The sequence below is a fragment of the Copadichromis virginalis genome, linkage group LG6, assembly GCF_057382275.1.
Source record: "Copadichromis virginalis isolate Kocher_CV1m ecotype Utaka linkage group LG6, C_Virginalis_male_GT1.1, whole genome shotgun sequence".
NCBI lineage: Eukaryota > Metazoa > Chordata > Actinopteri > Cichliformes > Cichlidae > Copadichromis > Copadichromis virginalis.
The window spans coordinates 30,356,071-30,371,558 of record NC_140623.1 but is presented as its reverse complement, the minus strand read 5'-3'; the positions used below and the strand labels follow the sequence as shown (position 1 = coordinate 30,371,558).

The window sequence follows — 15,488 nt, the reverse complement described above, 5'->3', positions numbered from 1 at the left end:
TACCTTAAAGACCTTGTATTAAATATTACATTTCAGCCCAATAGAGCACATCGCTCTCAGGCTGCAGGCTTACTTGTGGTTCCTATGATATTTAAAAGTAGAATGGGAGGGAGATCCTTTCAGGACCCTCTTCGGCAGAAGCAGCTCCCAGTTTGGATTTGGAAAACAGATACCCTCTCTACTTGTAAGATCAGGCTTAAAACTTTCTTTTTAATAAAGCTTACAAGGGTTGGATCAGGTGACCCTGAATCCTCCCTTATTGCTGCAATAGGCTTAGGCTGCTGGGGGCTTCCCATGATGCGCCGAGTCTTTCTCATTCTCTCAACTCTTTTCACTCACCATGTGCTAGGGCTGCCACAAACGATTATTTTGATAGTCGACTAGTCACCGATTATTTTTGCGATTAGTCGACTAATCAGATCATGCATCCATTGGACGTAAAACGTACAGCTTAAGAGCAGATGCATGCTTACTGCACAAGCATGCATCTGCTCTTATATAACTATCATTAGCTTACAGCTTTAAGTGTGTAAGGTATGTGCTAACTAAAAATAAAGACAAGATGATAGTTTATTAAATTTTAATGAAGTTTGCAGATTGTTTCGGTGAAGTTTAATAAACTCCTTGCTATCTAAAATATAACAGGACACCGGAGTATATTCTCCAGCATCTCACACTTCTGATAATCAGTTGTCTGCTTGACGTTTATTCAGCTGTGTAAAAAATATAACTTTAATCTCAGCCAAACCGATTTACTCAGGAACAAATAAAATACTAAAAAAAAAGCCAAACAATAACATTTTCAAGTTATCTGAGTGACTTAAATATATTTAACCTGAGTAGCGAAAGACGGCGGTGGGTTTGAAAACAATTTGCTGGGAGTCCGGTGTTCTCACGGGCTCTAGTGAGCCTTGCTCCTGGCTTAGCTATCGAGCTAGTGACTAACAGACGTCTCCGAAAACGTCGGAGCGCTTTTGAAAATATGTGGTGTCTTGATAAACTGAGCAGATATTTGAGGTTTACACAGCTACATTCTCGCCTGAAAATATGTTAAACGTTTATTTTGTGACCCAGAAAGAATAATAAGAGTAATATTAAAACTAACTAGCTGCCGCCATTGTTGGAAACTGAGCTGGGCTGCGCTATGAATTCTGGGACACTGCTTCTTCTTCTTCGGGGTTTAACGGCAGCTGGCATCCTTGTACATGCAGTGCTGCCATCTTCTGTTTCCGTCTGTTATTACACTCTTAAATCCTACTACTTATTCCTGCGTCTTTTGTGATCTTACAAAGCTTCAAACGACGCGTCGACGATTAAATCAGTCATCGACGATTTTGATAGTCGACGTAATCGTGACTAGTCGACTAATCGCGGCAGCCCTAACCACTTTGCATTTAATCATGAGTTGTTATTAATCTCTGGCTTTCTTCCAGAGTGTGTCTTTTGTCCTGTCTTCCTCCCCTCACCCTAATCAGCCGCACCAGATGGCTGCCCTTCCTTGAGCCTGGTTCTTCCTGTTAAAAGGGAGTTTTACGTTCCCACTTTTGCCAATGGGGAGGGAGTGCAGCACTCCGAAGTTTTATGTAACACATGTATGAAACAGAAATGAGTGAGATTTACCCTGAGACTATTTCATACAGTTACAGCTTCAATGTCTTCCACAGAGTGCTCTATTTAAAGAGTATGACTAGATGATCTTGAACGGCAGTGTGACATATCTCTAGTTACAGGGGCCAGGCCATGCTGCTGCTACACTTGGAGGTCATGAATGTCCAGTAGGCAAGCAGGTATGTAAATGCAAGCAAGCGGTGGTTGATGGCAGATAGCTGATACTAGAAGCTGATAAAGAGGCCAGTGGGAGACCTCATAAACGTGTCATATAAGAGATGATATTCATCTCAAAATTTTGACAGGCCAATTAAAAATTGGATTTTAAAATAAAGCTCTTTTTTAATTTACTAAGTTAAAATGATAAAATTATCAGGCAAAAAACTAATTTACAGAATTGATCACTTTATGAACCATTTCAACTAGAACTTTAAGCACAAATGCCAAGTGGTTTAATAATGCAAAATGCAAAAAGAAGCAAAACTAATACAATGGCAAATTTCATGGACGCTCACTAAATTTCACAGTGTCTCGCTAGGATTAGTTTTTCTTTTCGGTCACGATTTATTTTGACAGGTACAGAGAAACAGCTGCTCGAACTGTGTGCACCTCTTGGCTTTGCCAAGACAGATGTAGTTTTGTTGATTATAGCCACCAATCCTACATTGCCCATCTGTCTGTGAACTACATCAGGACCCAGTCATCATTAATGCAACATTTGTATGCCAGTCGGGTTGTCTCTGAACTCCGTCCTACACAAAGTCACAACCTGTTTTTTAAAGATGTTTGGAGATTGCATTGGTTTCTATTGCTTTTGATACTAGTTCCTAATCAAATTTTTTGTAATAGTTATTTTATGAAATTCATTGTAAATGAAATCAAATCAACAGCATTGTCAACTTTCCATATAAACTCAGCAGCAATTTCATTAGGTATACCTGATCATCTGCTCATGAATGCAAATTCATCAGTCAGTCAGATGACAGGAACTTTAGCATTTAGCCATGAAAATATGTTCCAGAAAATAAATTGGGGAACAAAGGTGATTTAAATGATTCTGAACTTGGCATGGCTGTTGGCTTCAGCCGGGTCTGTTCAGAAACTGCTGATCTGTCTTTCCCCACACAGCCATCTCTAGGATATACAGAGAATGGTGAGGAAAAGACAAAATATCCAGTGAGCAGCAGTTCTCTGGGTGAAAATGGCTTGTTGATGTCAGCAGTAGAAGACCACACCGAGAGTCCCTCCTATCAGCTAAGAACAGGAAACTGAGGCTACAAGTTGCACAAGTTGGCCAAAGTAGGACAATAGATTGGAAAAATGTCTCCATTTCTGCTGTGACAGGTAGGTCGTAGGGTCAGAATTTGGCATAAGCAACACGACAGCGTTCTGCCTTGTATAAATAATTCAGGCTGCTGCTGCTGCTGCTGGTGTAATGGTCTTGGGCATATTTTCTCGACACACTCTGAGCTCCTCAGCACCACCTGAGCATTGTTTAAACACCACAGTCTACCTTAGTACTGTTGGTGATCACGCCTTTTATGACCAGAGTGTGTTCATTTTCTGATGGCTGCTCTCAGTAATATAACACGCCATGTCACAAAGCTCAAATCATCACAAACTGGTTTCTGAAACGTGACAATGATATTACTGTGCTCATCTGGCCCGCACAGTCAACAAATCTCAATCCAAAAGAGCCCCGTTGGCATGTGGTGGAACAGGAGGTTCAAATTATGGATGTGCAGCCAACAAATCTGCAGCAACTGTGTTATGCTGTCATATCAAAATGGAGCAAAATCTCTGAGTAATGTTTCCAACAATCTGCTGAATGTAAGGTTAGCTTAGACAAACCTTAAAGCCTCACTGACACTGATGGGATTCATTGGGTAATGCTGGTGGGGCAATTCATTTTTCAATACTGGTGCAAATCAGCTGATGCCATAAAAGCATCAAATGTGGTACACAGCACTATTTCAGAGACAATAAAGTCAAGTTTCCCTTAAGGGTTTCGGGAGAGAAGATCACTGAGAGAAATATTTTAGTCACTTTCACTAAAGGTGGCAACCAGTTATTCAACGGCAACACAAACAATGAATGAGTTTGCCACCTGCTGCTGTAGTAATTCAGCACTGAGTCAACAGGACTTAAAATTTGAATGGGCTTCTTCAGATAACCATTAGATTCGTTTATTAATGCAACTATATAAAGGATGGTGACACATTCAAGGAAATAAACAAACCCTTTATCCTGAGGGAATCCAGTGGTTCGGGTGCGCTGTGGGGGCCATTCTCCTGCCATGTTTTGAAGTCATTTCTCTCTCGGAGAAATGGGCAGATGGCAAAGACTAGTGCACTGCCGGGAAGCTTGCCTCAGGTATGCTTTTATCCACACCTGACTAGGTGTGGCCAATTAGCACCAGCTGAAAACACTGAGACGATTAGAAGCTGCACAGGGACGTAACACCACCATAATCACCACATTTCTGAGATCAATATTTATATATGTAGCTATCAACGTTACTCTATAAAAGGCAGGATTTTATTTCATTTTTAAACATCTGGAGTATCTTTGTAGCTCAAGATGCTTGGAAAGTGATACTTCTCAGAAGAAATGTCAGTTTAATTTTTCATTTCCCCCTTTACAGACAGCTGCTTCATAACACGATAAGGAAACATGGAAGCACTACAGCTGTCAAAGAGCGACACTGTTCGGGAAAGAGCGAGGTCTGGTTGGTGCAACTGCATATCGGTGGCACGTACTTCAGTTTAATGACAAGGAAAGCACTTCCTCGTCAACAAAGATGTAAGAGGCAACAGCTGGGCTGGGTTACTTACATCTGTATCGGGCCCCTTATCTGCCCCTGGGCAGGAGAACGTGACAAATTCATGGCATCTCTTGTGGACCACAAAACAGCAAACTGTGGGAGATGGGGAGAGAGAGAGAAAGGAGAGAAAGGGTTATGTTAAAATACAGTGTTTTATTATTAATGGATATACAGGCAGCAGAAAGACATGGAGCTCAGATAATACTAAGAGGAATTGAAGAAAGACTGATGTCTGGGCTAGGCTCCCTATCATGTGTCCAGATGGCCAATCCTGCCTGCAGGCTGACTGCTCTTATTGGACAGTACAGTGCCACCTCCTCACTGATATGACCGGAGCTAAGGCAGACACCACGTACACAAACTCACACTCTATATTATGCACATGAAGCACACCCAAGACAAACAGATTCACAGGCTGACAAAACTGTTTAACATGTATCCACAGAATACACATCCAGACTCACACACTTGAATGTATCTGCCTACACGCTGTCAGAGTCACTCTCTCGGTATAAAAGCAAGGTCACCGAGTGCACGGTAGTGCGCAGCCAAGTAAGCAACCGACTCAACGTGGAGAGCGGCGCCTGTTTCTGGTGCTTAGAAATTGGGAAACAGAAAAAAGAGACAGGCTGGGGAGGGTCTAATTGTGCAAACTGGCTAGCACAATTGACAAAAACTGCACATTATGTCAATAGATGTCGAGGCTGCCCCTTGTTAAAAATAAATGTGTCTAGATAAATGTTATTTCTGCTTCTCTCTCCTTTCTAAACGCAAGCGAGCCCCTCTTTTTCTTCCTAGTACTTCCTAGTGTTTTCAAGGCTACTGCTTACAGAATGAGATGAAAGCATCTAAATTGGTGGTTTTCAATAGTCTTCACTTCACACTGAAAATCCCTGAACAGACTCCATTAGTGATTTATGAGAAATCAATGATGTGATGCGTTTTCAGAGACACGGCCCGTTTTTCAGTTTCACTTTTTTAATCTTTCAGCTGTTCAGCAAAGTAATGTGAATCGGGTCGTATCTTTCACTCATGCACACCCACCTCTCACCTCTCGTTATTTAACTGCATCCCTGTCAAACAGCTCTAACCAGGAACAAGGAACACATGACTGAGTGTTAAAAATGAGCTGTGATCATCCCCATAGCTAAGCATACATCTGTACACCACCCCAGGAGGTTTTTAAGTGCAGACTTTAAGCTTTATTTCAAGGGGTTTCAATGACTTACAGCCACTTTTATACATAATCTTGCATTTACAGAGACTTATAATACAAGAAATCAACATCAGTTTAAATATAATGATTGCTTGACTGCAAATGACTTCAGTCAAGAAGAGATCATCATCCTTGTGATGCTCCGCAAGGTCTTCACTAAAGCTGCTGCTTATTTCAGCAGCAACTTTCAGTTTTGTCTCCAGCGACTGCCATCAGAAACTCTCATGTTCGTTTTGCCCTTTGCTTTGGGTCTGTATCCATTTGCACTGCAAAGTGTTGCCCAATTAGTTTTGCAGTACTTGGCTGAATCTGAGCAGAGAGTACATTTCAGAATTCATCCTTCAACTTCTATCGGCAGTTGAATAATCAATAAACACTAGTGACCAGGTTCCACTGGGAGCCATACATCCCCATGCCATTACCATAATTGACAGAAGATGTGGTATGCTTCAGATCAAAGCCGTTTCTCTCCTTTTCCATTACTTCTCTCTTTCCATTATTCTGGCAAAAGGCAATCTTGGTTTCGTATTCCCAAAGGCTTGTTTTCCCGGAGCTATGCAGGCTCTTAAAGATGTTTTCTGGCAAAGTCTTATCGGGGCTTCTTGTTCTTTAATGTAACCAGTGGTTTGCACCTTACTGTAAACCCTCTGTATTTACAATCAAGAAGTCCTTTCCTGATTGTAGACTTTGATATGCCTACCACCTTGGGAATGTTCGGATCTTGGTTCTCCCGTACATGTATTTGTTTGTTTATTTTTCCAGCCTAATGATCGTCTCCTCCATTTGCATTGACATCTTTTTAGACATCTATATTGAGAGTTCCAATAAAAAGATGTGAAATGCAAGTTTAACACTTGCAATCAACTCCAAATATTTTATCTACCTAGTTCGTCAGGAAATAAGAAGGAAACAGGCCTCATCGTGAAATGCAAATGCTTGTCAGTTGATTGTTCGATTAACTTTGAGCCTCCGAAAATTGGGACTATACATAACAATCGCTGTAATTCCCGAACAGTCAATACAATGGACTTGAAATTAAACTCGAGAAAATAATAGTACCACTAAGACTTGCTAAACTGTTTCTGTGTTTTATGCACAAACAGAATTTCAACTTGTCTGCTTGTGAGATAGAAAACCTTCTGACATTCTGGATTGTCACTGTCTGTCATCATAGCCGTCATTACATTTCATATGGTATTTTCTTTGCCGATATTTGGAATGTGGGTGGCAGACACCCAAACCAAACAGTGTCACAGAGACTGCTTGTGTCAATACCAAGAGTTTTGTTTTCAGTTTTGCCTAGATACCAGGTAAAACTGGTTTTAATTAAAGTAATATGGTCACAAATCACTTTCTCTACTGCATTTTTTCTATATACACTGTACTAAACAATAAAGAAAGTGTTATGCTGAAAACATGATGGTATTCACATGTGCTTTAATGATGGCAAATCAATACAGCCGCCCGCACACAGATATATCACACTACCACAACTTGACACCTTCCGGCCCCTCTTGTCTCCTAGGAGCTATCAGTCAGTACGGTCAATAGCCAACATGAAACCATGACCCATAACTCACACCACAGCCAACCCACAAATCAGACAGGTCAGTGATTTAGGACCTCCACAATTCATCCTGAGGTAAATAGCTGATAAGGACAAGGGACAAAGTCCCTTAAGTTCACCCTACGAACACTAAATGTCGACAGAATGTTACAGCAACTACTCCTTAACCCAGTCTTGTGTTTTGTTCTTCCACTGGACTTTCTTTAAAGGTTGTAGTTCGTTTGTTCTTTTAGCAGCCAGCATTCACCAAACGCCAAATCTTCTTTGGTCTGTTCATTCAAAATAAGTGCTGATCCTGTTGCTGAGCATATTTAACTCATAACGTAGTATATTTATGTTGAAAGACATTATGTTGTAGTTATCAAGTCCCCCACCTGAATGACCATATCATCTCAAATGAGGGCAGCTGGTGGCAAAAACACAAATTCATCTAAAAAACTTTTGAAAAATTCTTTTAAATAGGGTCTAAATTTCTACAGCGACATTTTTAAAGTTTGAATTTCGATTGTGGTTTACTCCTGTTCTCCTTTGTTGTTTGGTTTAGGCACCAAAACTACTGGTTTAGAATTAACATGAGATTATGGCTTGAGTTAAAAGGTACTCTTTCAAAAACACTGAATGGATTAGACCAGAGCAACGAGTTCCTCTGCATCAGCACTGCATATTTTGCATGTATTTCATCATTTCACTTCTTCTTCTTCTTGTGTTTAATTATGACTTGTGCAATAAAGAAAATGCAAAACATATGTGCTAGTAGCTTTCGTCCGCTTTATTTTGGCACTCCAGCGATGCATCATTTTCAGATTCTTACATCAGTAAACTTGTTTAAGTTAAATTGTTTGGATCAAACTGGTCAATTTTTTATTCCTGGCAAAGAAAGCTGTTGTCTGCAACATACAAACCGATTGCTTTTTTCTGAGATTTCTATAATGGGGCTTGCATGTCGATATGAAGGGAAGGATAAAGGCGATGGTGTAAATTTGAGCAACAGAGGTGGCAGGCAATTAGTTTAGCAGAAACGAGGCAAAGGAGAAAAAAAGAAACGAGGCAAAGATTAAGAACATCAAAACTCGGTATCATCTGGTGTTCTCATTAGAGCGGAGTTGCTTCTGATCAGTTTTCCCAGCAGCATTTCTTTGAAGCAACACTTAAGTGTAGGGCTGGGCGATATGACCCAAAATTCATATCTCGATATTTTTTAGCTGGATGGCGATATAAGATATATATCTCGATTTTTTTTTTTTTAAGCCATAAGTTAAGAACAAAAAGAGAGTTCTTAGTCACACTGTGTCCCAGATGTCACACGGGCACTTTTATTTACATACAGCGTAGATATTACTCAAAAATAAATTATCAGCATATATTAAATAATCATGGTCCATAAATAAAAGAAAACAATGTTGTTTTTGTGCATAACAAAAAGCTCACAATTGTGCAGTCAAAATGTAAACTAATAGACGCTGAGCATAATAACAAAGAGACAGATTTCACAGCTGCACCACGTCTCTGAACAGGTGCCATTTGTGGTCCTTATACACACACAGTACGTATCACTCCGCGAGGCTCCTCCTCTGTAGCCGTAATTCTCCGACAATCCATCAAGCGGTGCAGCTCCGTAGCTTAGCAAAGTCATATTAAAACATTTTTTGACAGATTGCTGAGCGCTGTGTACCACATAAAATCGGTTCGCGGTCAGTAAGCACAACCAGAATTCATACATAAGGCGCACTGTCGATTTTTGAGAAAAGGAAAGGATTTTAGCCCGTGCAGCCCCTCTGGGCTGCATGTCGTTAGCGCAGTTAGCTCGCTAACACGTTGACGCCATCCAGCCCCACGCACGGTAACTCGCTAACGGAGATTTTCCGCTTTCATCTTGTCATTGCCTGCAGGTGAAGCTATGGGGGAGTTGTGTTCAGTGCAGGAGAGGCGAGGCCGAGTAACGTTGCGTAGAGACAAAAGTGGACGAAAGAGAGGCAAACCTGTGGCTCCACAAGTATAATTATAACGTAACATAGACTATATCGATATAAACGATATTGTCACATCTTATATCTCGTATGAAAATATATCGATATTTTTTAAAAACTCGATATATCGCCCAGCCCTACTTAAGAGGTTTATCACATACATCATCTCTGATTGCCACTGCTGCAGCTTGTTTCCATTAGGGCACCAAGATAGTTACTTGATAGTTACTAAAGTAACTAAAAGGTCTCCCGGGGACGGATAAACATTATGTAAGTGGGTCAGTAAGTAGAGGGGATAAATGATGCAAAGTCTTAATAACAGGGTGGTCGAAACTGGCAACAACTTTATAGGTTTATATATACCACTGCAATTAGCAAAACTGCTAGATATTTAGATCAAAACATCAACCTCTAGGAGTGGGCAATTTATTATTAGGCAATTAAGGATCAAACAGTTGGTTACGTGAAGGTTTGCCACGTGACTTTTCCAAATCCGATGTAAGATTTCATGGACTGAACCAAAAAAGCAGCTCAGTTGTGAAGATTTAATGACATTTGTTAGAGTTTTGTCTTCCTCTGACCTAAAAATTTCCTCACTCTCTGGAAAGGATTGTTCATTCTCTAAGTGTAATAGAGGTTTTTAAATCACTACTTTTTTCCCAAAAGAGAACATAGCTGAGATATGCTCCTACTCCCGCTCTGGAAAATCAATTTATTCCAAACCGTTCTCAGGTCACAAGTTCATAGTAGCAATTTCCTGAAGTTTTCGTGAATGCAGGCAGGAAATAAGACGGAGGCAACGATTAAATTCACTGGGTTTTGGCTATGTGGATGCGATTTAATTCCAAGGCACCTCGCAAAAACAAAGTAACCCAGAGCTTTTAAATCTAATTATCAGGAGGCCATGCAGCCCACCGGTGGCCTTGACAAAGGCCTCTCTTCCTAGACTGGGAAGCATTTATTATTTCTATTCTTTTACATTTTTTTCCCATTTGGAACAGCAGAACTACTTTCACTGAACAATAACTCTGTGACAATCAGACTTATCATTAAAAAGGAACAATTTACACCTGGAAAAGACAAACGGTATAGATCAAATTGAGTTGGATTGAGATTTTACTCACTGTGTGATATAATTATACACGCCTTTCCTCTCAGTTTGACAATTGAGCGTCTGACAAAAACACTGAGCAATATGCCTCCATAATGTTGCCCCTCGAGAATAGAGAGGTCTCACAGGGAGCAATAGGCATTATGTAACGGGTAAGGAAGTACAGCTGACAAATATCGTCTCTGGTTCATCCAGAGTAATGAAACACCAAGGAAATAAATTAATCCAAACTGGCAGGAACTTGTATATTTTCACCTAGAGCTGGGCGATATGAGATTTTTTCATATCACGATATGTTTTTTTCATTTCAGTCGATAACGATATCTATCACGATATAAGCCAAATAACTATATTTGTAAGATTTAAATGTGCCGTTGCTCACAAGTAAAATGTGAAATAATCAGCAGCTTGTTTTGATTTAAATATTTATTTCTCATAATAAGTTCAACAGGGTAGATGTACTTAAGGAACATGAGACTTTTTCAGATAAATAAAGGCAAATATTGCAAACTACACAAAAGGCAGCCGCTAAAGCGTTTAAGTTTCAAAATAGAACAAACGAAACAGACTAAATTGTCAATTCCACTTAGAAACAAAATATTAATTCTAAAAATAAATCTTAGTTTGTTTTACAGAATAACAGACAAAACTGACCAACTTTTGTCAATATCAAATAAACTGAGAACTAAAAGGAAATTCTCAATCTCTCCTTGTTGTATAGCTGAGCTTTTCAAACAGTTTTAACAGTTACTTTAGTCTGACAAAAGCCAAATGACGAATTAGCGCTTCCAGTCAGAGACTGAGGCTACGTCCACACGTACACGGGTATTTTTGAAAACGGAGATTTTCCGTTTTCGTTTTAAAAAATAATCCCGTCCACACATAAAGGCAGAAATGAAGGAAAACGCTGCTATGAACATGCCAAAGCAGCAGGTGGTGCTAAATTCCTAACCGTGCAGAAATGTTGGCCAATCAGAAGTCTAGAAGCCTCGGTGGGAAAAAGTAAACAAAGCTGCGGCATAAAAGCAGAACCGAGTCGTATGTGTGGAGGGACAGTAACTGTGTGTATATGTAAGCATTTAAACACTGCAGAGAGTAGAATTAACAGTAACAGTATTGTAGAAATTCATTTCACCGAAACAATAACGTGGCGCACAGTGTGACGCATGCACCAGTTTATTGTATTTCCAGACTTGCTTTCGGCACAATTTACAGTGCACGCTACTCTGTTTTTTGTCAGACTTGAAATAGCCGAAATACCTTCACACTACGGAACTTCTATGGCTCTTCCGTTCGACAATCTCTCCGGCATTGGAACCATCATCGGTTTTCTCTTCGGTCACGCTCGGTTGATTTTTCTAGTCGGCACACTCATTTCCTCCATTACGCGCTGGCTCCATTACCCGCTGGCTGCTTCCCAAACAAACACACGTGCGGCTTGGCACTTGTGCTGTACGTAACAAGTCACGCGACGTGACGCTGCGGCTGTGATTGGTTCAGCTCTGCGCTACTTAATTTGGCTGACCTTTTTTTTTTTTTTTTTTTTTTTAAGAGGACAAGAGCGGCGAGGTCTATCGCGATAGCTTAATTTCTCTATCGAGTAAAAGTTATATCGCGATACATATCGTTATCGTTCTATCGCCCAGCTCTATTTTCAACTAAAAATAATTCCCAAACATACAGTGTTTCTGCCAGCAATATTTTATTCTAGTGAGCGTGGAACAGAATAAACCGTGTTACCACATGGATAGGTGTGATAGCGGAAATCTAGGATTGCATTATTTGCTACAAATAGAAACAAACAAACAAAAAAAGTACTGTGCTTATAGATATTTGTTTTTAATGAGTCTAGTACTAGAAGACTCATCCTAACACGGCACAACAACTAAAGGATAGCACGGTATCACTATATTTCAAAACTAATACATTTATGTAATAGAGTCCCAGCAGAAAACTGGGTCATCCTTTCAAAGTCACAATTTTATGTTCAAAAAGGACCTCGGAGTTACTTTAAAAAGGCTATTGTGACATACACCCATGTCTAACCCTAACCATAACCATAACCCTAAAATTAAATGAAATTGTGTTGATACTAAAGATAAGATAATACCCTAAATAACTGGGAGGTTCTTTTTTTGGGGGGGGTGTCCACTTTTGTACATTTTGACCTTCATTTCAAAGTTTCCTGACCACAGTAATTAAGTAGTCACACATTGACATGAATAAACTCTCTACCTGAAGTATTGGCGGTCGAAACAGCTACTGACTGTGGATGATAAAGTGATGTTAAACGTCAACAACACTCAAGCGGCTGCTTCATCATCAACACTATCACTATCATCCTAACTGTAAGCTGTCTGCATTACAATTGGCAGCATTGTGCATCACTGTCATACGAGACATAGCAGATCCATCAGAGGAGAATGGATCGCTTCTCATGTGAAGTGACAACATGAAAGAAAATATAAAATATTAACACAGACTTTAAGTGATCTACCCCTGATTCGACTTGGACCCCAATCGTTCTACCTGTTAAAGAGAGCTACTGTAGATTAGTGACACTGATTAAAATCCCTTTCTAATTCTCTTTAATGTCATCCACTGAACACCAGGAAACAGTAGTTACCTGATAAATCAATAAACCTTGTACTGCTTTGTACAGCAAAGTAAATTGCATTGAATGTGAATTTATGGCAGCATCAGTGAATACTTGCCTCTTACTCGGTTTTGACCTTTGAGTTCTAATTGAATACCTTACTGGCTGACTGTCAGTGAAATACAGGTAAAGTTCTCACAGACAGGTTTCTACATTTTCTTACAGTTTCATGTAAATATTGCAAAATAACTACAAAACAAAAAGTAGCACACTATTAAAGATCCACCAATTGTAAAATTCTGGGTCGATAGAAGTGCAACAAGCCTGTAAACCAAAAATAATTCAGCTGATAGTAAATTTACTTCCACGTTGTGATCTGTTTTAAAGTCTTTTAGCTCATCATCATGCAATTTTGCACATCTAGCCAATGTAAAATTGATGCGACAGGTAAATATCTTAAATAACTTACAACAGCAAATGCTGTCTTACATAGTCGACACGGACGATATCCATGGATCAGCGCATCTCTTTACACGACACCTAAAACTTTTTGTGCCTGTGTGGGGTTTTTTGTGTGCTCCAGCTCTTTTCACACAGCGCGAAGACATGCTTGTTAAGTCCACCAGTGATTTTAAATTAGCTGTAGGTGTGAATGAGAGTGTACAAGCTTATCTGTCTCTGCCTGTTAGTCTGACAGAGTGGCAGCCTGTTCGGGATGTGCACCACTTCTTGCCCAATAAAAGGCGGGATAGGCTCCACTTCCAAAAAACGGTGAGTCTGATAAGTGGGTAAGAAAAATGATGACTAGAAGAATCAGACTAGTTAGTTCAATATTTACTGTCTGTAAGGTAAGTTAAACGCATGGTGGTTCAACAGATTTTAGTTCAGCTCCCAATAAACCCAAATATTACTGCATACCATGGAACAGCAGCATCTTTTATGAAACCAATCATTTCAGACAGCCTTGCCCTGACCAGCAGCAGTGGAATATGGCTTAATTGCCCTTTTCTTAAGAAAAGCTTTTTAAGTAATAGCTTTTGAAAATACTCAATTCTTAAGCAAAGAGTAGGAGGTTGTATTGTACAAGCCATTTACAAAAGCTTATTACAAAACCTTCTTCTGATTGCATCTAATGCTGTCCTTCACACACACAGGTCCCCACTCATTCAAAGCCTCCAGTAAATGTTGCTGTGAAAAACAATCAATACCTAAATTTGGCAGATACGCATTTGATCACATTTATCAAACAGATAGGAAATGCCACTCAAGGATGTAAATAAAAGAAGTCAAATAAAACTGTAGTTTGTTCTCGTTACACAGCTGCTGTAACGAGCTGCTGTTTGTTTCCTTGTAATCACAAAGCATTACAAGGAAACAAAATTCATGCGAACACATTTATCATTAAACCTAGTGCACTACTTGGCAGTCGCACATGTGTTAACACGCTTAAGTTGAAAGCTTCCCTGTGATATTTACACTTCACGCACAGTTGATAAAGGCCAATATTGTGGTTATATAGTTTAAATGTAAACAGGGCACTACCCTAATGATCATCAGTGTTGTTTCAAGGACGATTTTAAACTGACTGTTTCATGCAGAAAGCCCAGTAACTGAGACATTAGTTGTGTATGATTACACAAATGCATTAATTATGGAACAGAGGGAGGGGAAAGAAATGTATTACTATTATACAATCATTAGGTACGACCATAATTCCAAAAAAGGTGGGATAAGCTATGAAATATAAATAAAAGCAGAATGTAATTATTTGCTAATCTCATAAATGCATATTTATTTCACAAAACACCCCAACTGAAACTCAGTATTAGATGTCAATGATGTTCAGGCACCGAATCACTGCATGGGCTCAGGAACATCTCCAGAACAGAGATCACTGTCAGCGAACACAGTTTTCCAGTTTTCCAGCCACATACGCAGGTTAAAGCTCTATCATGCAATTAAGAAGCTATATGTGAGCGTGAGGCTGGTATCTGCCATTGAAAATGGGCTGTGGCAAAGTGGAAACTGATCTGTGGTCAGAAAAATAGAAATTTTACATTCATCTTGGAAAATATGGACATTGAATCCTTCAGACTAAACATGAGAGCGATCTTCCAGCTTATTATCAGAACACGGTCCAATCAAATGCTCTGTATAATAGGACATCGACTATGTCAAGCAATCTGGCTATTCACATTCACAATGCCCAAACCAACTCAGTCTATTCAGGTTTGGCTTAACCAGTACATGAATTCCTATTACTCTTTGTGATCAATATATATCTGTATGTGATCAAAGATGTTATCACAAAGAGGATAAGGTCTATCAACACAGCAGGAAAACATCATCAAATGATGACATAAGCATGCTGAAGGCTTATGGTAACTATGTGCAGTCATTTCAGTTCAGCATTAATCTCAACTGCAGCGTTGCTGTCACTTACAGTTGCGCCACAATCTGTGTGTGTGTCTGTGTGTGTTTGTGTATATAAGACATACTTAGGATTCTTCTAAAATTGCTACTGTTCTCTGCTAACTCGCCTTTGATAAATGCCTGACTGACTCCTTTGAGGTAAAGAAAGTCTTTTCACACATGGCTA

At 39.6% G+C, this 15,488-nt stretch overlaps 1 protein-coding gene across 4 annotated transcripts in view; it reads right to left on the bottom strand.

The window, feature by feature from the left end:
- The window catches only part of prkcaa (protein kinase C, alpha, a), a 153,396-nt gene that overhangs the window by 88,390 nt on the left and 49,518 nt on the right, over nucleotides 1–15,488 (bottom strand). For all 4 annotated transcript variants that reach the window (XM_085459822.1, XM_085459823.1, XM_085459821.1 and 1 more), the window contains one exon: nucleotides 4,443–4,525. In XM_085459822.1, coding sequence (XP_085315948.1) covers nucleotides 4,443–4,525 — 83 coding nt within the window. The remainder of the gene's footprint in view (nucleotides 1–4,442; nucleotides 4,526–15,488) is intronic.